General features: G+C 34.3%; 1 protein-coding gene across 3 annotated transcripts in view; it reads right to left on the reverse strand.

Moving 5' to 3' along the window:
- Window positions 1-3,532: 3,532 nt before the first annotated feature.
- LOC149843519 (E3 ubiquitin-protein ligase DA2-like) overlaps window positions 3,533-26,951 on the reverse strand; it is a 52,887-nt gene continuing 29,468 nt past the window's right edge. For 2 of the 3 annotated variants that reach the window (XM_089999883.1, XM_089999882.1), the window contains exons 8-9: window positions 26,194-26,260; window positions 15,346-16,208 (exon numbers count right to left, since the gene is read on the reverse strand). In XM_089999883.1, the coding sequence (XP_089856009.1) occupies window positions 15,615-16,208; window positions 26,194-26,260 (661 nt within the window). In that variant the 3' untranslated portion in view covers window positions 15,346-15,614. Of the gene's footprint in view, window positions 3,663-3,951; window positions 4,025-15,345; window positions 16,209-26,193; window positions 26,261-26,951 lie in introns of those variants that run through there. The other variant, XM_089999884.1, reaches the window with a different exon arrangement.

A 26,951-nucleotide genomic window follows, 5' to 3' on the forward strand; every position in this document is an offset into this window, starting at 1 on the left:
AGCCACACTTCACATTCCAGGGCTATTTTTGCATAAAGTAGGGTTTTGTTGTGGTCCTCAACATCCTTCCCCCGATAAATTTTTTTGGCAATTTTTTGGCGACTATTGCCGGCTATTTTTTGGCGACTATTTATGGTTATTCATTAGCGACACTTCATCGACAATATTTTTAGAATCATCGATGATAAGTTTTTTTGGTAAGTACATCATTAACAGTTGAATCAATTATTTTTTGAATAGAAATTATCGTATTGTATGTGAAAAATGATATGTTTCCTGAAATGACCCATAATTTTTTAAATCTATCACATGTCCAAATTTGCAAATACCCAATTTTTTTAGGACCTTTTTACCCTTCGCATGAGTGAACCTATTGAGGTTCACGCAATATGTCGGTAGGCTCTCCAGGTATCACAAACTCTCATGTTTGTAAGATGTTTACAATTATTATCAATTTCATTCAATCATTGATTAAATTATCACATATATGTGTGTGTGCGTGTGTGAAACACGTTTTTAGGATAACTTGATTAATTCTTGCAGTTTAATATATAAAATGCTATATATATTCATTTATATATATATATATGTGTGTGTGTGTGTGTGTGTGTGTGTGTGTGTGTGTGTGCGCGTGTGAATAATGTTTTTAGGATAACTAGTTTAAATATTGCAATTGGTTCATTAGTTTTTCATATATATACAAAACATGTTTTGGGGATAACTAAATTAAATCTTGCATTGAACTTATTAAAATGTTATATTTGTGTGTGTAATTTAATGATTAATTTGTGTGATTCTAGCAAAATAAATTATGACTGCAGTATCTACAATGATCAAATTTAGAGGATCCAATAAGCTGCATGCATCAGTTCTACTAGTTTCAAGCACACGAGTGGTTCCTAAAACTAATAGAGGGAGTGAAGGATAAGCTAGATCAGATGCATTTTTTAAAGTTATTGGAGATCAAACCATGAGACATTAGTTACATACTCTTAGAGGCCGTTGTGCAAATCTGAAATATGACAACCAACACATTCCAGTTTGGAGATATTGAGATGACTATCAAGTTGGAGGACATGATACAATCGTTAGATTTATGTGCCATGGAGAGCCAGTGAGTGCACATTGATAAGGAGATTTCAAGCACACTTTAGGTATTTATCTACAAGCAGATGAGGATATGTTCGAAGCTGAAAGTTTTAAGTTATCATGGTTGGCAAAACACTATGATCCCAGCAGAGCGAGGAGAATAAAGGAAAGCTATTATGTATTGGAGGGAAGTCTTAGGATGGAGAAGGATGCGACAACATTCTTGCAGTGTTTTTTTGGCACATGTGTATTCAACGATACTGGTGAGAAGTCGATTCATGGATTGTACATTCAACTATTGCAAGATCTTGATCACATCAATGAATACGCATGAGAAGCAACCTCACTTGCACATTGAGTAGCATGAGGCATGAAAGAAAAAATATATTCATCATGGTGTTGTTAGATGTATGTATTCTTTCATTATACTTAAACTTTTGATTTATACTCAAACATTATTTAACATTGTTGATATACTATATTGTTTATTAATTTATGTTAATCATTGTATTTATCCTTGCAGGTTTGGATATGGGAGCATATATCTATTTGAAGGTCCCTGAGATACAATTGTCTTCCTAAATTTTTGGGTTGCAATGTGGATTTAGTTACATAATGAAGATGAGTAGAATGATCGAAGAGTGTTGGGTCCTTACATAGGAAGGGTCTATTGTGTTGCATCGTTGCACAGGCTGACTTAGTCAATTATCTATATTTTTATAAATAATGTGACATGAGACTAACTATAAATGAAACTTTATTTTGTGGGTAAAGTAATGCCCCTACGAAGACACATAGGAGAGAGAAGTGAATTAGGATGTGGTTATGCAAGCGAAGGACATCGTGAGGAGGGACATTTGGTTGCACAATATGAATAAAGTTCAGCACCAAATGGCTAGCCAAGTGGTTTGACAATTTAGGTTTTTTTTCATCAACCATCATGTTGCCCTCACACAGTTAGCATAACCGTCTTGAGCATAATGAAGAATCAAACTAAAGATTACCCCATGATATATCTCTTCAAACTTGAAGACTGGTGCGATGATGTTGAAAACATCATACTGTCATCCATGGTATGTGCCTACAATGACGAGGATGTAGTTATTGAACTTGTAGTTTGCAAGCAGTCCCTCTGCAAAGAGGGGCATTAAGGAGGAAGAGGAACTTGAGCAAGGAGTTCGAAGCATAAAAAGACTGTAAGTGGAGCGGATACAAAGTTAGCTCTTGCACTGGCTGAAAACTACATGTTGAAGAATTTTCTTTAAGCAAACAGAGTCTATTATACGAACTCAAGTTGACTTTAGCTACGAGTGCGCCTGATACATCGACAACAATGACTTCTATTTTGATTATTTTGTAAATTAATATAATTAAATAAATATTATTTTATAAATAATTATTAATGTAGTTGTAATTGAATTTTTGTTTAACAGTTTAACTAGTTTGAATGTATACTAAGTTTGAATTGTATATAACTATGTGATTGTAACAACTTAACTTTGAATTGTGAATGAATGTATATAGTTTTGTATTTGAACCTATAACATGTGAATTGTGTATCTGCTATAAATTTGAATATTATAGGTGATTTTGAATGTTATATGTAAATTATGTATCTGCTGTAAATTTGAATGTTACCCAAATATAATTTTAAATATTACAAGTGAATTTGAATGTTACAGGTGAATTATGTATTTACTGTAAATTTGAATGTTACCTTATGTAAATTTGAATAATATTTGTGAATTTAAATGTTACAGGTGAATTATATATCTATTTTAATATTGAATGCTGCCCAATATAAATTTGAATATTATAGGTGAATTATGTATATACTGAATTGTAAATTTAAATGTTACATATAACTTTGCACACTATGGCTAATCAACTTCACACAAAGAGGTATGTGAACAATGACCAAGTTTTGCGAGGATGAAGAATTTTGCAAAAAGTTTTGTGAACAATAGTCAATATTTGCAAAACATAAGCACATTCAGAACTTTCATAATAAAAAATGCCATTTTCCTCCAAAATATATGGTTTCTTCTTAAATACATGATTTTCTTCTTAAATATGTGATTTCAATAAGAAATATATGATTTCCTCTTAAATGTGCAACTTTCTTATAAATATGTAATTTTTCTTCTAAATATAATAACTTCTTACATTTTGTGTACATCCTTGTTATAGAACATTAAACCTGAAATGAAGTTAAACATACAAAATTTGCATAACTTCTACCTATTTAAAGAACATTTAGAACTTACAAAACATAATTTACAGAACATCAAATATTTAAAGAATATCCAAAATTTGAACTCATAATTTATAAAACAATTTTATCAAATTTACATCCAATGTTTGGCAATTCTGTCAAATTTACAATAAATAATTTACAATAGTAATCAACGTATACGCCCCAAAATTATCCACAATTCACCTTCTGATATCTTGACATCTGATACCTTATTGTTTGATGTCTCCTCATCCTGTCATTTGTTTGTTCTTCGAACCCTTTGTGTTCTGATGTGATCTTTTTTGGTTCTTTGTCTCCTCTCAGCCTATAAAGTCGTCTACTCCCTTATAAGTTTATAGAATTTGATCATATGCTTTGTGTAGTTTGTTACATCATTATGAAAAAAAGGTTATTAGAAAACAACTAACTATAACTTACATCCTCAAAACACAACAAAATAGGACATATAAACAAGTACCTATGTGAATTTCAATTCTATGTTTTTGTCCAAGTACTGTATGTATAGTAGGATAAATATATCACTATCATATATGTAACAATAATATACTAAGTGAAGAACATATACATGTACGAATTGAATTAACAAATATATGCAAAGTAATTACCTATTTTCTTGTTGAAAAATACCCTCCATGGGACATGTCATCCAATAAGTGTAACAGTCGTAGCCAAATCACCCTGCAAAAAAAATAAAGTTACAACACAACATTAAACTTACCGAGTATGAGAGAGCAATAAGCACATTATTGATAAGTAATGTTATTGTATTATTTTTTTTATGTTTTTATCGGTATTAGTTGTGGACCCTTGAAATTGTACATCTTGAACTCCCTCGCATTCATATCCATTTCCCAAAGAACCCCATGTTGGTTGCCTCGGTTGACAGAAATTAAGATCTTCAATATAAATCAAGTTTAAGGTCGTTGTGCATGTGAAAAATTATGTTTTGTATACATAAATGTAAGTATGCAAAGTTGTTCAACAGATACCTTGTTAAATTCAAATGATACAATAATTTGTCAGCCTACAAGAAGTTATGAACCCCATCTTGCATCATTTTAGTTTTGACTATTTACCATCAATACTTAATGTTTACCAATTAGTTTTATTAGTCGATGGAAAATAACTGAAAGATCGCTTTTGAGACACAGAGAAATACATGGTAAGGTAAATAGTCTTTGTCAGTTCTGCTTATGTTGTAATGTCTTGGTTATAGGATACTTAGAGTCTTTCTATGAATCTTGCTAGATGCTATATAATCAAAATATGTGATATATTCATGTTAGATTCAAATGAATCTATATACAAATATAACAAAATAACAATCAAATAAACATGCAAACATAATACTTACATCGCATGCCAATATAGTTTCTTCATAAAATTTATGCTCTTTCGACTCTTTTGGTTGTTGCACACATTTTTTTGTCTCATTAACTTGTTCTCATCACCAATTGAAATTGAATATAAATACATACATGTCAGTACCACTGGTTATATACACATATGAGACAATAATTATACTTCTGATATCATAATTGAGTCTTTGCTTGGGGTTGAGGGTTTGATTTTCTTTATGTTGTTATGTTTCCCATTATATGCATACATTGCAAACTACCTAAGATATAAATAAAAACATAAAACATTGGATCAGTTGATTAAAAAATACTATATAAATATAAATAAGTAATTCATTAAACAACTCTTAACAAATACACATTTTGCAAAATATAGATACTCAAACATATTGTTATTCGTGTTTCTGTCTGTTGTGGCAAACCTCACCATATACACCGCACTTATATGACATAACACCATTATATTATGTTCACCATCTCTTCAACTTAAGTTGCCCTGCTTTACGATCCACTTTTGGTGGATATATATGAATAAAAGTGGATGACACATTGTGTGGGACATTATCTACCATTAGAGAGAACTGTTATGCATTATATACACATCAATAAGATTCAATTGTAAGGAACTTGTCATAGTAATCTTATGGTAGCTTGCCCTTATACAAAATGCATATGATCGCATGTTCGTATGAAATCCTGCTAACCTGCCACTCTTCACAAGAATACAACTACTTCTTAAAATCAACACTGTAATTGTGAGATCAAATGTGAGCTTTGTACCAATGTTGATGGCAATGCACTATTTGCACACATAGTTGTTGTCTTTCTCTTAAGTGTTTCTAGCTTCTCTTTTACCTCAAGAACCACAATGCCTAAAATTTTTTGTCCAATAATCTTTTTTTTTTAATACTTCATCAGCCTGACCTCTCAATAAGAGGAATTAGGGGCTTGTCACGTATGACAAGAATTCACAAATTGAAACTCTCTATTATATTAGACATTAACCACTCATATCTTCTTGCTAAAAAGTCACTGTTAGCCCAATATTTTGGATCAACGACGGTGACAATATAATGGTATGCAGCTTTATCTTACTCTTGAACTTTTTCAAAAAAATAATTACATTGTTGCCTCGTGGCTGCTTAGGCTGCTTTCAATAAAAGTACACTGAGTGGTAAACCAAATTTCTTAGAAAAGTTTTATATGAAGTGCTTCATGTAATATCCAAGATAACATGTAGGCCATATATGGGGAACAACATATTTTAGCTCTTCATGCCTATTTAAGATAACTGTAAATTCTAATATGTATTTATATTCGTTGAAGGTAGTGAACTCTTTCTTCACATGCTAAAAAAAGAATGCTCATGTATCCTTTGACTCTTTATCTATAATTATAAATGTTATCAAAAATATCTAACCATAAGGATCAATTCTATGGGTTCGACAACAATATACCCATGTATCTTTCTTTTAGGAATGTCTCATCTATCATAAGAATTGGAGGACATCCTTTCAAAAATTCATCGATGCATAAACAAAATGATAAGAATAGGTACTTAAACCGATCTTTTCTATTTGTCGCAATGTACCCTAACAATCCTTGTTTAGCCTTCATCAAATGATCCAAATAGGTGGGAAGCATTTCAAAGGACTCTTCGAATGAACCATATAGCGCCTCCCTCGCATGTTGTCGTCCACGCCATGCTTGTTTGTAACTTTTACACCTTCATTGCGACTAATGTCATTTATGATTTCTTTTGGAGTCATCTTAGGGTTATCGTGCATGCAATTGTTAATAACACTTAAAATACTTGGAAAATACTTTTTTTACTACATGGTTATTCAATGATCCACCACATGTATGCTCGCTTTCATACTTCTTCACTTGAAAGAATGTTGTTTTGCACACATTTCTATAATGGATCTTTCATAGGCAATTAAGCATAGTCTGCATGTTCTTTTTCGTGCATACAACAATGACTTTATTATTGCGACTCTTCATGAATTTTGCTTTATAGTTATTTTTGATCACGTGTTCTTTTAAAAACTCACGTCAGTATTGAAGATCATTAAACCTTTTTTCAAAGGCAATTTCTCAATCGTTTGAGTCTATTAAGCATTATAAATGTTTCCCACCATTAAGTTTTTTGTTATGCAACTTGTCATACAGCTGAGATGCCTCAACTTTAATGATTTATAATTTCTCTTCATTGTATGAGAATTCATTGTATGAGAATTCATTGAATGAGAACTTATTCAACTACATCACATTAGTATAAAAATATAAAACAGTTCAACTGCCTAAAAAATGCTCATATTGGTTATACAATATACCAAGGGTTTGACTTCTCAATTGTCATTCATGTATCTTTTTCACTCACTATTATTTATCTTATGTCATTAGTGTCTTCATCCTCTTCTATCATTTCTGAGTCTAGCTCAAATGACATGGTATAGTCATCATCATCGATATCATCCGATTCTCCATTGTCAACGTGATCATTGTAACCATTAATTGATTGTTCAATTGCATAAACTAAATCAAAATTTGTCGTATCTATTGCTTCATTTGCTTTCATGCATGCAACATTCATGCATTTTCAACATTCAAGATTAACCATAAAACTAACACATTCATTGTCATACCTATATATCAACAATAAATTGCAATGTCCAATAACTTATACTTATAGTTGTCATATGCCCTAAAAAGTTTAATGTCATCCAAATTAATGTTAGGAAAATTTGTGATGCTAGTTTTTTCACGTGGTTTGACATCCTTTGTAGTGATCCTTTGTTCATGTATAACATCAATTGTTCATGAAAGATCTTCATTGCTTGTACATTGGATATTTATATCATTAATCGGTTCGAGCAACCACATGCCCTTCGTGTGCTTGAACTCAATATTTGTAATATCAATATTGTTCACTATTTGAAACAATTGGACGTTCACCAAATGACTCAGCTTGATAGATGGTGCCAGAGATAGATGTACATTATTCTTCATAAGAATTTCATCATTTCATTCATCAACTGTCTTGTACATAACTTTTAATTGTTTTTTATTTAACTTCAAAAGCAAAAATTTCTTTAACTTTGCGAGCAACTAAGTAAACATCGCCACTAAATAACATTGATTCTATATTATTATCATCCAAGACATCTATCCATAAATGTTGGACATCTAATTTTGGAGAAGAACTATATCATATGATCATTGACTCTTCTGCATATTTGATTTTATGAGACATCAAAGCTAGAAATTCTTTATAGTTACTGTTTTTTGGAGTTCACTATAGATCTTTAAGTAGGGTGATTTGTGCTATGGTAGTATATTATAACCTTTTCAGAGGTCATCATTAATTGCCTATACCAACCACACATCATATCATTCATTTAATAAAAATATCATGTGAGAAAATGTTATCCATATACACTTTATACATTCAATTAATATAACTACCTACAACAACCATTTTGAAAACCAACTACCCACAATAACCTCCTAACCCCTATTTAATGCTTAGGCACAGTCAGCCCTAGCCCCATTACACTAACAAAAAAATACCAAATATTAACTAAAAGACAAGTAAACAATACAATACAAATATATGTATATATGAAAAAAATACTAAATATAAGAAACCCTAAACGATAAATTTGGTGGCAAATACTAACTAAAACACAAAAATCATCCACATCAACAACCAAACATAAATATGCATGTGGCTATTAAATGATCATATTTACAAAAAAAAGGAAAAAGTTCGAAATAAAATAAAATAATATGTATATATATTGTTTGTATGGAACTCACCTTTTAACCTAACTGGGAAAGTCAATGAGAAGGATACTGCAACCTCATCGAAATGCAACATTTTTTTTTACGAAAATCGTCACAAGGAGAGAGAGAAAATGCTGAGAGTTCTAGAAAAAAAATGTTAGGATTCTTTATAGAAACAAACGAAAAAAAGAAATAAAATGAACAAAAATAACTTTATATACGATTCAACAAGCATGCAAATGTACAAAAATTCACATGCAACAAATTTATTCAGATAGCCACATATTTGTGAATCACCTTGAAGATCGGTTACTGAAAGGTAGTTCACACGGTATCTCAAGAATGTTGTACTATATATGTAAATTTAGTACGATATTTGCGAAGTTATGCAGGTTTCAGTTATAGGAGGTTCACAAACTTAGTTATGCCGAACTTCGCGAGGTCCACAACAAAAATGTGTGAATCCACATTTTAGTTAAAGTTTGTGATAGCAGGAGATAAAAAGATAAAAAGATAAAAAGGTAAAAAGGTTAAATTTAGTACGATATATTGTGTGAACCTTAGGAGGTTCGCTCGTGCAAAAGATAAAAAGGTCTTAAAGAAGTCAGATGAATTTGAACTTGGTAGATTTCAAAAATTGTGGGGCATTTCAAAAAATGTGTCATTTTTACCATATAGTAGTTATTTTTCAAAATTTTAATATCACCAATCAATGATTCCATTTTCATCATTATGGGACAAGTGCTAGGGAATAGGGAAGGATCTCATAATGATATATAATCAATCAATCCAAATCCTGGCCAAAAAAAGGTATCACGATATGGGTTGGATTGAAGTTTTTTTACCAATATTTTTCCATTATTTTGAATTTTTACCCTTTCAATGATAGAAAAGCAAAACCAGGGATTTTTTAGGATTCAGTTCAAAAAGTAAAAGAAAGCGATTCCTCAAGATTTCCATTTTCTCGCCCATTTTGTTAGCAAGTTTTTTTTTCATAATTTCCTTGTTTTCTCTTTTCTTTTTTGTTTTCCCTTCTTTCCTGTCCTTACATGAGAGGAAGATAAATAAAAATGCTAGTTAATTCTGCTTGTTTCCTTTGGATGTTTATCAATCTTTCAAAGGTTTTCCTTCTTTCTTCTTGCATGAGAGGAGAGATAAATAAAAGAGCTAATTAATTCTGCTTGTTTCCTTTTAATGTTTATCAATCTTTCAAAGGTTTAACATTGCTTAAATTTGTTTTTATTTCTACAAAATCTAAAATTGGGGCAGTCAACTGATTCTCTCTCTATTTTACTACACATGTTATATGTGTTTAGTTTATGCCATTTGATTTTTTCATCTTCTTTAATAGCTAAAAATAATTACAAATACATTAATAGTGAGTACTGCGTAGGTGCTTGAACATTAGGTACTTGACACGTACTTGAAAATGTTGGCTATCCATCACGCACTTGATAGATGACCAGCATCTAAAACAAGTTTTTCTGCCAAACGAGCAATAGTGACTACAAAAGTTGCACTAAAGGTCAACAACAGTGACAAAAATCACCTCTAAAGGTCAATAGCGGTGATTTTATTGCTGCTATTGTTCGTTTGGGCGAAAAAACTCATTTTTGACGTTAAATTTTTTTTACGATGGTCATCCATCAAGCACGCGATGGACAGGCCAGGATGTTCAAGTATGCGTCAAGTACCTAATGTTCAAGCACCTGTCACTTTTCCCATTAAGAGTATATAACCTGACAATATATTAATTTGTAACCATGACCAAGACAGCTGAACATAACCTTGCAGATTTGGCAGCTTGATAATCAATGCTTTAAGTAGGGGTGGACATCGGGGCCAACCCGGCTCGGCCCAAGCCTATTTAGAGCTCGGGCTATTGGCGGGCTATTGGGTTTTAAGCAGGGGCTTAGCTAGGATTCATGTGAGGGGGGTGGGGGGCAAACAAGGGTGTAACAAAAAAAATTTGGTGTGATAGTCTGGGGTTTGGGGGCAATGCCCCCAAAATATTTTTTTTAAGATAAAATAAAAAATAGCTACAATTATTAATAAAAATCTATTTCATATGGACAAATCAAACTATTTGCTGCAGTCTTTCTCAACCTCAACGGAAAGTTCTTAAACATTATCTAATGGCAATATATAACACTGGTGCGATAATTTGAAGTTCATAACAATGCATAAATTTTATTTATGACAAAATAAATCAAAATACAAAAGTGCCAACTAAAATGGACCCCGACGATTACCCGCAGCATAAAATTCATCTATAAGAGAATCTATAACTAAAGTCATAGTATATTCTCGTTCAATGTACAATGTCATACAATCAGCAAGAAAATCGTCGTCCATTTTGTTTCGAATTTTCATCTTCACATGCTTCATCACTGAAAATGCTCGTTCTGTAGTGGCCGTAGAAACTAGTAATGTCAATACAAGACAAAATAATCTAGTTAGCATGACATAACTTTCTGACATTCTACTTGCAACCAACTTTTGATACAAATCAGGTAGAGTAGGTACTTGAAATCGAGGATCAGAAACCACATCAATCTGATAATGTTGTAACTCTGTTTTCAAGTAAAATATATCTTGTGGTGTAAAATCTTGAGGATATTACTTCTCTGCAAGCTTGCAAATATCAACTATATTAAAGGATTCAAATGAGTTTCTAGGATCCAATGTCGCACTAAGAGAAAGAAGTTTCACTGATGTGTCATTAAATCTAGTATTTAACTTCACCAACAAGAAATCTATAACTTTATTGAAAACATCAAAATGATAGTGATGCTCAATTGAGGGATACTCATGACCACGGGATCGACCAACCATATATGAACCACTGAAGTCAAGTAGGCAAATATCATTTGTTGAACAAAATGATGTTACCTCTTAAAGGAGTTCTTCTCAACCATCTTCTCTCAAAACTTGAAGCACAATCTTTGTAGTGTAGACAAATCTCATAGCAGTCAAGATATCTTGATTTTTCTTCTGAAGGGCTTGATATAGAATATCAGTAACTACAAATATTTGATTCTTCAAATGCAAGACAAATATAAATTCGAAACTTGTAATGTAAATGTATGCACCATCAGCTTCAGCCTGAGATCTAGCACTTGGAAAATTTTCAATCAGGCACTCAAATACTTTACATGTTGCAACATACATATCCATCAAGCTCTTTACATATTCATAATAAGAACTCCAACGAGTAGCTCCATCTCTATGCAAGTTCCCAATCTGATTAGCCCCACTTCCTGTCAATTGTTCTCTAGTTTCTAACAAATGCTCAATTTCTTTTCTATGTGCAGCTTTCAACTCACCAACACGCTTAGGCAAAGAAGTAATAATGTTAACAACATTATCCAAATGAGAAATGAATTGCCAAATGTCACGAACATCCTTAGCTACAAAAACCAATGTTAATTGTAAATGATGCTTAAAATAATGGACATAATATGCATAAGGACAATCCTTCAGAAATAAAGCTTGGAGCCCATTCCAAGCACCGCGTATATTACTAGCACTATCGTACCCTTGTCCTCGCATATTCTGAAATAAAGCTTGTCCTCAATCTATTTCATTAACAGGGTGATTACACATGCACTTTCTTTTACCCAGATCTCTTTCAATATAAAAATTAGATTCTAAAGTTGGATTCAGAGATGGAATATGCTCAGGTGATGAAGGAAAGGTTGGAGTAGGACTTGGAGTTTCTTTGACTTGTCCATCTGAAGAGTTGTCTAACTTCGAAAAAAATGATAACAAGTTTTTTCTTTTCTTAGTGCTCAAAGATTGCCCTCTTTCCATTTCAAATTCTACAAATAAATAAGATACTACATGAACATAACTTTGACTGTTTCAACTTACAGAAGTATTACTTTAACTGTTCAACATAACAATTATACATAAGTACACCGAATCAGATACAATTACTGATTGGTGATAAATAATAAAAAAATAATTGAATAACATTATGTTAAGGTAGTGAAAAAAATTAGAGAAAATCAAGTATAAATTTTCATTGAATCAGATACAGTTATTGATTGGTGATAAAATTATTAATCAAACACGTAAACTATCAATAATCTACACAATTAATCATTACAATTCTACACAAGTACACTAAATCAGATACATGTACTGATTGGTGATAAATGATAGAAAAATATCAATATAACACTATAAGTCTATACCAATTAACAAATTAACACTATAACAATTAACACTTAACAACTATAATAAACCAATAATCGTGTATAGGGTATGGATCAGGACAAATAATAACCATAAATTTATAAATTGCAACTAGATAAGAGTTAAGCATATACTCACAAGTCACTAGGAGAGTAACTAGATAAGAGTTAGCACCGCTAAAACGATATTCACTAATTCACAACCTTCAAATATATCTTCTTGTCCTTCAAATAAATTCACTGATTCACAACCTTCTCCTATTGTCCAAATATAATTAATTTGAATATCAGAACATTAAAACAGAAGTTAGAAGTCAGGACTTTTCTATAATTCTATATAATTTGAGTAGATAAAGTAGATAATTGATTCTATAATTCAGAAATCAGGACTTATTTTAAAATTCAGAAGTCACTGATTTACAACCTTCTCCTAGCTTTGTTCAAACTAAAATGAGTAGACAAAGTGGAATTATTGTACCAAAAAACATAAATTACCATCAACAGTCAACATTCATCTTCCACTTTAATTTAATTTGTGAGTCAAATAATTAACATGAGATAAAAGATTGAGAGACATCTGCATATATGTATATATGTATATAATATATACATATATACATAGGAATATATGCATAAGAGCTCATTCAGGAACAAAAAATATGATTTATCCCCAAAATGGGTAAATTGTTTTTTTATTTTAAATAAAATTTGATAAAAAATAAATGAAGTGAATTGTTTTAGGTCAAGATCAACCCTACTTCGGAGTTGATTTGATTAAATCCACTCCAATCCACCTATAATTTGATTAAATCAAACTAGCACATATTTGATTAGTCAAATTGCCCAAAAGATTGGTGTCTCGTCGTTGTGCTTGGTCGGTGTCTCATCATCTCGCTCACTCAAGAGCACGAGAGCAGCGTCAGAGGCTTGGAGGAGAAGCGTAGGCGGCCGACGTCAGAGGAGAAGCTCGGCCGACGTCGGAGAAGAAGCTGGGTGACGTTGGATCAATCGTCGGGAGTCGGGGGATTTAGGGAAGACGAGGGCAAGGGCTAGGTCAATCAAAATCAAGATCGAAGAAGAAGAGGGGTTGAGGGGTAATAAGTTAAACGGGTCGGATCTAGCACGGGTCGATGCCCGCTCTCGCCAGATGCTGGATCCGACCCGGAAATCAGGGCTGGGCTAGGACTGGGCTTTTAAAATATATATATATATATATATATAACTGCTGTCCCCCCTGCCTTTGGAATCAGGGCTGGGCTTTAAAAATTTTAATTTTTTTTTAATTGGGCCGGGAGGTAGGACTGGGCTACAGCCCTGTCCTGCCCCCCGCCTCCCCAGCTCCGCCTTTGGTTTTAAGTGTGGCCTAGCCCAAAGATGACCCTGCCCATTTATTAATTGGCTGGGTTTTGTCCATGTTCGTAATAGGCTCGGGTTTGAAGAACAGCCGATGACCTGGCCCATTAGCCCAATGTTCTGTGGGTTGGTCTAGCCCAGACCAGTCCCCATCTAATTATCTTTCTATACAACACAACTAATTAGGTAAATAGTAATAGTTACCAAGTTATTATGCAACCAACTACTAAAAAATTAATTAGGTAGCTCAGGCGGGTCAGCCCACATGGACCCACCCAAGCCCGGCCCATATGTATAACGGGTCAGGTTTCAGCACAGTAGTTAACGGGTCAGGGCCTAAACCTTGACCCAAATCCAGCCACATGGTGGGCCGGGTAGGCTTGGCCCACCATTGCCCACCCCTACCTTTAAGTGATGGCGGAAAAAGAAAATTTACAAGTAATCTCATTTAAATGCAATATATAGGTGGGTACTCATGACTAAGGTTATTTCTTTCCATAAGTTTCTCCAAATGATATTATACTTTTAAGTGACATTTGCACATTTAAATTTTTTGTTTTGTTTTCACCATTGTTCTTAACAATTGGCATTAGCAACTGTGGTAATACATTAAAAATCAGAATAAAGTGCATCAAAGTTACTAACAACTTGGGTCCAAAGATAGGTGGACACGATTTGAGTCGCACTAAAACCATCTGATCTCGGGTTTCAACTCTACTAGGGCAAACTCAGCTGATTAAAAAAAACAATTTTAAAATAACAAAATCATCAAAAGACATAGGAGGTTAAGCTATTTAAATTTGCTCCTTATTGAGGCAGTGCTGGAGGGAAAATGCTTGGGCATATTGCTACAACTCAGACCAATTGTTCATTTTGAACAGCCAAATCAGAGCAAACAAAAAGAGAGCAAAATGGGAAGCGGATCAGGTCATGCTGAACATGAGCGTTTTTGCTCATGCTGACATCGTGGCCATCCGATTTGCATTTTAAAAAGCTCAAAAGTCAACAAAACCACGTGGCATTCATCCAAAATGCAAACAGACTGCCACGATGTCCGCATGAGCAAAAACGCTCATGTTCAGCATGACCTGATCTGCGCCCAGCAAAATGGCATGACAGAGTTTCCATTCCTAAAAGAGATTTTTTTTCAGTGAAAAGGTAGAGGGTTTCTGAAGCTATATAGTAACATCTCTGGAGGCTTCCAGTAGAAAAAGAAGGGCTGCTAAAGATTCAAGAGCAAAGGAAACTTGTTCAGAGACTGAACAATGAAAAGAACTTCCTACTCCCACTAGTGAAGTACAACAAAGAGATCATGTGAATCAAAATGATAAAAGAAACATTGAGAAATTAACACTCTTTACATCTTTATGCAGAAACTTCAGCTCCGCAGAAAGGGTGAAAAAGAAAAAGGACTGAGAAAATCGAGGAAAAAAAGAACAATTGACTTCCGACTACTACATTGTGTCCCTGCTAACCACCTGCCTTTCTCTACCTCTGTTCATGTATCCCACCTCTCTTTCCTTTTTCCTTTCAAAGAGAAACACTCAGATTCTCTGGTTCATGAAGCTGCTAACAACTGTTGTACCGCCAAGAACCATGCAAGATGGCTCGGGCCTCGGCCAGAGAAATGGCCATAGCAAGCATCATCTGCTCCTCAAAACTCTCAGGTAGGATCCCACCTTGTTGTGTTTGTAGAGATTGGTCACTGGCAACATCCAAACCTGGCAAGGATGGTGAACAATCAGCATTTTCAGCATCCGAAACGGAATGCACACTGCTGCTTGCATAGCTAGTGCCAGCTTCTGCCACCACCGACCCATGATCCACCATCCAGTCTGCATCATCTCTTGACAGCGCCCTTCCACTTTCTGGGGACACCTCAATCCAGCTCTCTTGAATAGAATGTCCTGTGGTTGATCTGGCCTCACCTTCTGAAAATGTGCTGTTCCTTGACCCTGCTACCCCATTGGATCTGACATCTAAAATTTGCTCTGCATCCATATGCTGCCTTTCAGCCAAAGCAGCAACGGCACAAGCCAGCCCAGCAGATGGAGATGGTTCTCTTGGCGAATACTCACAAGATATATATTGGCCTTCTGAGCTCGATGGCCTTGAACGAGCATATTCTCTAAAAGGCACAGGCCGTTGAGTAGTATCACGCTCCTGCATTACAACGGACCTGATTTATATAATGATGCACTTATTTTTATTCTTTTTGTGAACCATAGTTCAAAACGTTGGATCCAATATTGGAACTTACATGAGGCCACATTCAGATTAGATCGACAAATATGAGGCCACTTACAAACAACTTGGCTCTATGCTAATCCATACTGGGGACTATAAAAGTTGGTCTTGAACAATATGAGCTGACCAAAAGGGCTATAATGATTGTTCAAGACAAGAAAATTTGGTTTTTGGTTCCATCACAACCATTCTATCCACGCACTGTTGTTAAAAAAATCAGCCTAACATTGTGATCAATATCAAATTAATACATCAAATTAAATGACAATTTAAGCATGTTCTTTATGCTAATGAAAAATCAAAACATGTAGACTTCTTAGATATTTCAAAAGCAACTTTCCTCAAGTAATGTATGTTTAGTATGTGAATACACATGGCCAGGTCAGAATTGCTCTCTTCTGTTCTAACTATGATCCAAAGATGATAACAAATTGAAATATGTTTTATCAAGTGAAACATTAATCTGCATCAAGGATTGATCCCAAAAATGCCACATTAAAGTTATTGCTACTTTGAATTGATTAACAGTTGCTGTTTAAAGTATGTCACATGAAGGATATGGCATAGGTGCACTTCCACTAACCAAAGGCCAACATTGTCACACCCTCCTGGTATGTAGTGATGGCTTAGAGTAGAGGATTATCACAAAAAGGTTGCAAGGTCCTGAATGCCTCTCTGATTGAGAACTGTTAGCAGTTATGCAGAAAAAAAAATGAAAAGTTGAAAAACTCAGTCAGCTTATGAAAGGAAGAGCCAATTCCTCTGCCAACATCTAGATAGCCACACACCTAATTGCTTCTGCAATCTAACCCTTTTCACAATGGTTGAATCATGTATTCTTGGAATCAAGGACTAAAAGCTGTGGTTTGGCATTGACGTCTCAGGGGTCCTGTAGATCTATTCCTTAAGAACACAGTAAGTGCACAAATCTCTACTACTCACAAAGGTTTCAGCATCAAAACTAAAGCTTGTTAGGTTGGCTCTAACACCATACACAAACCGAAGCCTGAGCTCGAATCATTGTGCAAAACACAAAAGCTATAACAGGAACATGCATGAAAATGGTGAACTACACAGTTTTCTAAGTTTGAGATGGAAGAAGAAACCGTTTTCTTATTAAAAGGAAAAAAACGTAGATGCATAACACATACAAAAGGTAGTCACTGAGCACACTAATGATCAAAGTTGGTTTTTTTTTTTCTCCAACAATGCCATCTTTCCCCCCACTTTGAGAAAGCAGCCAAATGGCTGCTCATATCTTACAATATAAATAGTCCTACCCTTGTTTAATTTGAAGGCTCTGACTAGATCAGGTGTGCCACCAAGCCTTCATCTTATTCGTGATCAGTGGCTGACTGGCTGTTGGACGTGTTGGGTATGTTGTATTTGAAATGGCCTTTGCAGCTGGAGAGTATAGCTTGACTATCAACAGGATTTGAATCCATTTTGTGAAGGCTTTAACAATCAAAGGCCAACTTTTCATATGAACTAAGATAAGAGTTTCTACTGCTTAGTATTTAGAGGTCATTTAGGATGAGATTTCTGTTAGAATAAAAAATCAGGAAGTCCCCCACATCTCTAATTCAAGGTCAGTTGTTGAATGTTCACCCCAGTGTTATTAAAAGCGTGCCTCAAGGCGCAAAAAGTGCACCTCGCCTCAAGTCGAGGGCCTTTGTGCCTTGAGGCGCAGGTATAAAGTGTAAAAATGTGAGGTGTATACGCCTCATTTTTTTTGGTCAAATTTAGGGTTGCAAAAATCAGGGCCCCCAACCCTAATTAGGGTCGGGGACCCTGATTTTCTGCCCTCTCGTCTCTCACTCATCTGCTCTCTCTCGTCTCTCACTCATCTCTCTCTCGTCTCTCACTCGTCTTTCTACTCTCTCCCACCTCTCTCTGTCTTGTCTGTCAACCTAATCCGAGCTCGCCTTTCGAAAGAAGAAGAAGAAAGGTATACCTGATCTCATTTTGAAACTTTTGGGCCTTTTATTTCATTTGGTGTCATTGCTTGTCAAATTTGAGTCCTTTTTAAAGTTTTTTTCCATGGAAAATAAGCAGCAGAAAGTGTGCTTTTTAAGTGTGTAGTCATTGTATCATCTTCCAGGGTTGGTCTCATTGTTGCATGAGGTTGTACTGAATTGTAGCCCTAGAAAGAACATTTTATCACCTCATTTCAATTTATCCTCATACTGTTGTTATGTTTGTCCTTCACATATACCAGTTCTTTGTGTATGATGTATGGTTTTTAGTTATTTGGGGTTATGCCTATTTTCTCCCTTGATCTATGATGTATCTACATGATTCTGGAACCACTCCACTCATTCTTTCTGTTTTGTCTGTTGACTATATATCTAATCCACTTGAACATTTATGAGTAGTTTTTTTGTCTGAGTTTATGAAACTTTCCAGCATCAGGTTGACAAGTTTTTTTATAGCCTTAAAGGTGATTGGTATGTTGAATGTTCATGTGTACGGTTCAGATTTTCTACAATGTAGAACTTCTAATGGCTGTAAGCATTCCTCATAACCATGAGTCATTTTGATCATATATTTCTTGAAATTAGTTATAAGGCATCTGTTCTGCAGTTCATGAAGGATCATGTAGCCTTCCACTATGACTTGTACATGTTCTCTTGGAAGCTGGATACCAGAATTTGTATTGCTCATAAAATTGCTTTTGGTTTTTGTCCCAAAGAGGAGCTTGAGGCTTAAGTTTCTCTGGTTTGCCTTTCATTGAGGCAAAGAGGGAAACTTTAGATGATCAATGCAAATAACTAATATTATGAAATTAGAAAACTCTGCAGATGTCAACATAACATGGTTCAACAACAACAACTACGCCTTCATCCCAAAACAATTGAGGTCGGCGATATGAACCAAACAAGAAAATCATTCTGGGTCTTCCACATGAAACCTTCTCCTCCAATCATTTCTATCCAATGCCATGTCCTCGGTGAGGTTCAAAGCATTCATATCCTTTCCTATCATCTCCATCCAAGTCTTCCTAGGCCTACCCCGACCTCTTTTAACTAATATATTTTCCCATTTCTCCATCCTTCTAACGGGAGCATCATTAGGCCTTCGCCGAATATGTCCAAACCACCGTAAATGATTCTCTCTCATCTTATTTTCAATGGGTGCAACACCTGCCTTCTTACGTATCTCCTCGTTCTGAATCTTATCTTTTATTGTATTTTCACACATCCATCTAAGCATACGCATCTCAGCTATACTCATTTTTTGAATATGATGTCTCTTGGCAGCCCAACATTCCGTACCATACAGTAAAGCAGGCCTAATAGTCATCCTATAAAACTTTCCCTTCAACCGCAATGGCATTCTACGATCGCACAACACTCCAGTTGCACTTTTCCATTTCATCCACCCAACCTTTATCCTATGATTTACATCTCCATTAATTTCTCCATACTTTTAAATAATAGATCCCAAATATTTGAAACAATCATCCACCGGTATTTCTTGCTCACCAAGCTTCACTGCACTCCCATCACTACTTCGTTGCTTACTAAACCGACATTCCATATATTCAGTCTTACTCTTACTCAACTTAAAACCTCTAGCTTCCAATGTCTGTCTCCATAATTCTAACTTAGCATTAACCCCAGCTCTAGACTCATCAATCAAAACAATATCATCAGCAAACAACATACACCACGGTACATTTTCTTGAATTGATCTCGTAAGCTCATCCATCACTATCGCAAATAGGAAAGGGCTTAAAGCAGATCCTTGATGTAACCCAACCGTTATAGGAAAATTGGTTGTCACTCCTCCACAAGTGCGAACATTTGTTACTACTCCTTCATACATATCTTTAATTATACTAATGTACTTGAGAGAAACACCTTTCTTCATCATTGTCCACCAGAGAACGTCCCTAGGTACTCTATCGTATGCCTTCTCTAAATCAATAAAAACCATATGAAAATCTTTGTTTCTCTCTCTATATCTCTCAAGTTGTCTAAGAAGATGTATAGCTTCCATAGTTGATCTTCCAGGCATAAAACCAAATTGATTCTTCGATATCATGACAATCTTCCTCAACCTAGACTCAATCACCCTCTCTCAAAGTTTCATAGTATGACTCATGAGTTTTAAACCACGATAGTTTGTGCAATCTTGTATATCACCCTTATTCTTATATAGAGGCACAAAAGTACTCTTCCTCCACTCATTAGGCATCTTATTTGTCCGCCAGATCTTGTTAAAAAGATTTGTCAACCATTCTAAACCTTTCTCTCCCAAGCATTTTCAAGCCTCGATAGGTATACCATATGGGCCAACTGCCCTTCTTGATTTTATTTTCTTCAAAGCCTCTGCAATTTCTTTCTTTTGAATCTTGCGCATGAAGTCATGATTCATCTCATGAAAAGGAATGGAGAAGTCTCCAAGATCCTGAGCATGACTTCCAACATAACATGGTTATTGAATAAGAAAAAGAATTTCTTATTTTATCATTCAATGGAAAGATGATAGACTTGAACCAACACCACACATCAGCAACCAGTAAGGATGGTTCCCTCAAGAAACCATCTTCCTAAATGTCTTGTGTCCTTCCAAGAAGAAGACGAGTCACTAGGGTCCCTTGGTAAATGAGCCAAGCTTAAACATGCTCTATTTATTATTTTTCGGCTATTCTTGTATAGGTATAAAGCATAATTCCATGTATAATTCTTGTATAGGTTCATCTACATGGATTATATAGAATTTATGTAGCCCTTGTATAAAAAATATGTATGATCAATTTTTTTTCGCAGCTATATAATTTGTTTCCAAGTTATATAATTAGTTTTCAAAGCTATTTAATTAGTTTATATATGTTGATTCTTATTGAATATGAATATGAATTCATTGGATTATATAAAGCATTGCCTCAGTTTTTTTTTAACTCTTTGAGTTTTTATAAATTTATGCATTAATATATTTTTTTTATATGCATTTTTGTAGTTAAACAATAAGAAGAGATGTAGGATGGGATCATGGAGCTAAAGTTCCAAATCCCACTAAAGATCCCAAACTTGTAGGACATGTAATTTGCAATTACTGTCATAAAGAGACTACAGGAGGCATCTATAAGCTGAAACATCACTTAGCTGACACGAAACATGGTGTAAGCTTGTGCGAAGCAGTTCCACCTAATGTGAAAAAGTTTTTTCATAATCATTTATGGGATCAGAAGCAAAAGAAACAAGAGGAGGAATAAAACAAGTTCGAAATTAGGAGTATTTATTTTGGATCATTAAGAGGCGATAATGTGAACAAAGAAGCTAGTGGATCATGTAGTGTTTAAAAAACAAGCACAGATAGTCCCATGGACCTCGTTGTGAACAAAGAAGCACGCCAACCACAATAAACACTACTTTCAAAAAGAAAGAGAGAAAAAACGTATGTCGTGCCATTGGTAGATTTTTTTTATTCCAATGCCTTATTATTTAATCTTTGCAACAATTCATATTTTGGTGCAATGGTAGAAGCTATTGCAAATTATGAGCGAGGGTTCAAACCGCATTCTTTCCAGAGATCAGAACGTGTATTTGAAGGACGAGGTAGATTGTACTCATGAAATTTTAAGAGTTCAAAAAGGAATGGCCAAAAGTTGGTTGCAGCATTATGATAGATGGTTGAACAGATGAAAAAAGAAGAAACTTAATTAATTTTCTTGTGAACAACTCATCTGAGATAATATTTTTGAAGTCCGTTGACATCAGCGACATGAAAAAAAATGGTGCAAATTTGTGTAAGTTATTTGAAGAGGTTATTAAAGAAGTTGGTGAAAAGAATGTAGTGCAATTCATTACAGATAATACACCACATTCTGTAGCAGTTGAGAATATGTTAACAACAGGAAAAATATGTTTTTGGACACCATGTATGACACATTGCTTGGATCTTATATTAGAAGATATTGGAAAGATATCAATTTTTAAAGTTATAGTAGAAAAGGCAAAAAAAATTACAAGATATATCTATAGTCATGCATGGGTATTAAATTTGTTGAGAAAGTTCACAAAGAAGAAAGAACTTCTACATCCAGCCATCACTCGTTTTGCTACAACATATCTCACGTTTCATAGTATTGGATGTTACAAGAAAGAGTTGAAGTCAATCTTCTTGTCTTAAAATTTTAGATCATCTAATTACTATAAGAAATTTGATGCTAAGAACATTTCTTATATTGTTCTCAATGATCATAAGTTTTGGATTGTCATATCATATGCAATTGAAACTACATTGCCTTTCGTGAAAGTGTTGCGATTAGTGGATGCAGTTGAGTCTACTATGGGATTTTTGTACGAGACAATGGATAGAGCAAATGAGAAAATTGCTTTAAACCTTGACAATGTTGAAAAAAAAATATAAACCTAATATATATATATATATATATATATATTATTTTTTAAAAAAAGTGCACAGAAAAACAGTCTGTGTCTGTGACTACAGCACTGTGCACAACACAGACTGTGCACAGCACTGTGCCAGACTGTGCACACAGCACTGTGCACAGCACAACACTGTGCACAAAACTGCACTGTGCACAGCACTGTGCACAAACTCTTTTTATTTATTTTTTTTAAATAAAAAAATCGTTTTTTAGGGACAAATGGACATTTTTGGACTCGGTCAAAGTTGACCGAGTCCAAAATGTGGACGGACTCAGCCTCGACTTGTTGACCGAGTCTGACTCGGCGTTGACCGAGTCCAGGCCGAGTCCGAAGCCGCACCCGTGTCCGCACCCGTGTCGGGGCGTGTCGACTCGGGTGCGGCACCTCCCTAGCCGAGTCCGTGTGACATAGGTTATGAGTAACTTTTATGATTGTATTGAAAAATTGGTTTCTGATGCAAATGTTTGGTTGAAAATTACAACACAAATTGATGTATTTAAAAAGGCAAAGGGGTTGTTTAGTAGAAAGGCAGTCGTTACAACAAGAAAATTAAAAAGTCTTGGTAAGTTTACAATTAAGTTGTTATTTGTTAATATTTTCTTTATGTTTTTGTTAATTGTGGCATTCTTAATGTTTTTATCAATTTTTTATTGTTTGGTGGAATTTGTTTGGGCACGAAAATTCTGAATTGATGAATTTTGCAATTCAAATTTTAAGTTTGACGTGCAGTGCATCGGGTTGTGAGAGGAATTGAAGTACTTTCTCATTGGTTTGTGACTTTGTATTTTATTTTTGAAATACATTTGTATAAGTGTAATTATTTTATAATTGATTATCAATGATTTGAAATTATAAGTGCATACAAAACGGAGGAATAGATTTGAACAAGAGAAGATGAATGCATTGGTTTTTATAAAGATCAATATGAAATTAAGAGAGAGAAATGAGGAGGGCTACCAAAGACCTGTTAGGAAATAATACATATACATTGTTCGCAATACAACAGTATGTATATGTATGTAAATACATATTTAAAGTATATACCTATGTTCTTGTAATTTTTATTTTTATTTTTTATCTTCTATATTTTTTATTTTATTTATTTTTTGTTTTTGTACTTTTTCTGTAACAACAGTTGTACAGTGACTCTGGACATAAAAGAGACGTTGGGGTTGTTTCCCAACATCTCTAATAAGAGTTGTTGGGAATCCCAACGTCTCTTTCTTTTAGCTACTCTCTATAAATAAGGGTGATTAAACCCATTGTAAAACAGAAATTGTAGAAGGGGTTTATCCCCTCATATATATCAATAGAGTGCATTTAAAGCACTTTTCTACTTTTGTGGTGTGAAGCATTTGAATGCTAGTTTGTGCTAGCATATGTTTTAAGTGATTGAAGTATCAAGTAATTTGAAAACTTAATTGTTTGTAAGGCTTATTTACAAGACCCTATATGTCTAAATCATATATCATATAAACTCAGACGATAAGTGGATTGTGGAGAAGGAAGATCCAGTGTTGCCTAGTGATCCCAATTGGTTGGAGGATTCATGGTTGGATCTGAACTTCGACATAAATGCCATTGAGCATGTGGCTATTGAAAAAGTCACTTCGCCTCATGATTCATAAAGTGGTTATAGGCAAGACAGATATTCAAGAGATCCAGGTAAAACTATATTCCTTTTACCTTGCTATGAATATAAATGTATTTTTTAATTACATAAAATACATATTTAATACATAATTTTTTATTGAAGGAAAAAGAAAAGCAAAAGAAGTGACAGAGGATATGGAGGAAGAAAGTGCAGACGATGAAGAGTCAAAGAATGAGGATGAAGGAAAACCTATTTATATGGATTCCTTAGATGATGACATTGAAGACTTAGATATTGATGATAACGAGACATAATAAGAGCCTAGGCCCTAATTCATATCATAGGGCTATGGGCATTTATATGTTTTTTGGGGTCTTTCATTTACACTTGTGAATGTTAACACTCATTTTGAAGAGTTTTGGACAAATATATTAACATTTGGTTGTTAATGCTAACATGCATACATGATGATGTTAATGCTAATATGCATTTCGTTGTTAATGTTAATTTTTTATTGAATGAATGCTCATATTTTATTTCTTAGATACTTACGTAGATCAAGTTGTTGCATTAATGTTACTTTTACATGTTAATCTCATATTTTTTCAGTATTTATTTGGGATTTTTTATTTCTTGCTTGTTGTTGCTTAAAAAATAAAGCATTTTTTATTTATTAATAATTTTAGATATTTTTTTATAGTTTTTTTTTTTAAGTTTTCAAAAAAAAAATCTTTGAGGCTTACGCCTCGCCTCAGATTTTGGTGGAGCGCCTCACTACACCTCAACGCTTTTCACAACACTGGTTCACCCACTTCAAGGCTGTGAAAGCCATTTGAAGTTTTCAAAAATCTTAAGATCAACAACAATGTTTAACTCATTACTTCCAATTACTTCAATAGTGTTGTTATCTTTTGATATCAATGAAAGCATACTTGATTCCATGAAGGCCAATTTAGTCATCAATCTTAACAGGGATGGTTGATAACAGGGAAGTTTAAGTTTATTCTTATTTTAGTGACAGAAAGAACCAAATTTCTTTTAGAAGCCTAAAGGGCCCTATTATATATTTCACATAATTTAAAATAACTAGGGTTTTCCTCGGTATCTTGAATAGCATTAGCATCCGATAATAAATTTCTTGTGTTAATGGTTATGTGCACCTGCTGTCTTAACACCAAGCTTTTAAAGGATGATGTGGCCATATCATCTGCTCATTATACTTTGGATGGAAATTAACACCACATTGATCTTATCCAAGAAAAATGGCATAGGTTTACTCCACTAACCAATGTTGTAACTTGTATCATAGTATTGTATGATGCACTACAATACATATTGTAACTAAGGGGAAAACCGATATTGACATTGGGTGTATCAATACGCCCTTGTATCGTGTGATACACCATAATACAAAATTGGATGATTTTTTTTTTTAAGCATACAAGGCCTCTTAGGTCTGGTTCACAGTCACTCTTTTTAGGAGTGTGGAGAGAGGCATCCACACACCCTAAAGAGCTTGAAAATGATTTGGGAGTGGTTTCCTGCAAAAGAAAGATAACTTTTGCAATTTCCATCAAGGAAACATCTTTCCACACAATTTTCATTTAAGAGTGGATAAAGGCGATCTTTGACGTAAAAATCTCTGTATTTCATTCATTTTTTAAGGCTTTGAAGCAAAAGTTTTTTTTTTTTACTTTTGGGTTTTTACGTTTTTTATTTAGATTTAACGATGTGGGGAAACAAACATCCAGCATAGAGACGTTGTAAATTGGTTGGTAGAAAGTATCTGCAAGTTAGTGCTTTTTACTTATAGTCGTAAGTGCTCACTTCAATACCAGTTCAAGATGCTCACACTCGATAGCTCCTATAAGAAAAGTACATATCTGCAAAAGTTCCCAGAGAGTACCTGAATGGATAACCAGATTGCTTCCATAACCATTATGTCCTCTAAATCTAGATCAAATCCATCATCCCTGCATATCATAGCAAGACTATGTATTGATGCCAAAAACAACATTACAAAACATTCAAGCAATGAATATAAAAATATAATTATTTCCTTTTCCAAGAACAAGGAATTAAACACAGATTCCACATAAAAGGGCAGTTGAACAAACAGATTATTGAACGAAAGAAACAATACAATATTCAGCTATATTGAGAGTCATGCCTAGTGCCTTCAAACAACAGAATCTCAATGAATGGAAACCATCCACATAGAACTCTCATTGACTGTCAAATATGGATGGAATTTACATCAAATGGATGTTAGGAACACTTCCATCCATGAAGATCTCAATGAAGAAGCGTATATGGAGTAAACTCAAGGCTATACTGAAGGGGACCCGAACCTCAAAGCTCTGTGAATCAAGAAGGCAATCTATGGCCCAAAGAATCCCTAAAGGTTTCATTTGGCAGATTTTGCAAGGTTGTGAGATCTCAAGGATTTGTTTAAAGCAATGTAGACTACTCATTATTTGTCTCCAAAAGGCCAGCATAGATTTACCATCATTCTATTATTATATGTTGATGACAGTGATAGCTGGAAATCTACGTAACATGGACACTTCTAAAAGGGCAACACACCCGTGTTGCTGCAGGTATGACAGTTAGACATGGCTTCCATAGTGTCAAGTGCGGTCAACCATACTGGGGTCCATTTTT

The sequence above is a fragment of the Nuphar pumila genome, chromosome 3 (assembly GCF_984573655.1).
Source record: "Nuphar pumila chromosome 3, dmNupPumi1.hap1.1, whole genome shotgun sequence".
NCBI classification, from domain to species: Eukaryota; Viridiplantae; Streptophyta; class Magnoliopsida; order Nymphaeales; family Nymphaeaceae; genus Nuphar; species Nuphar pumila.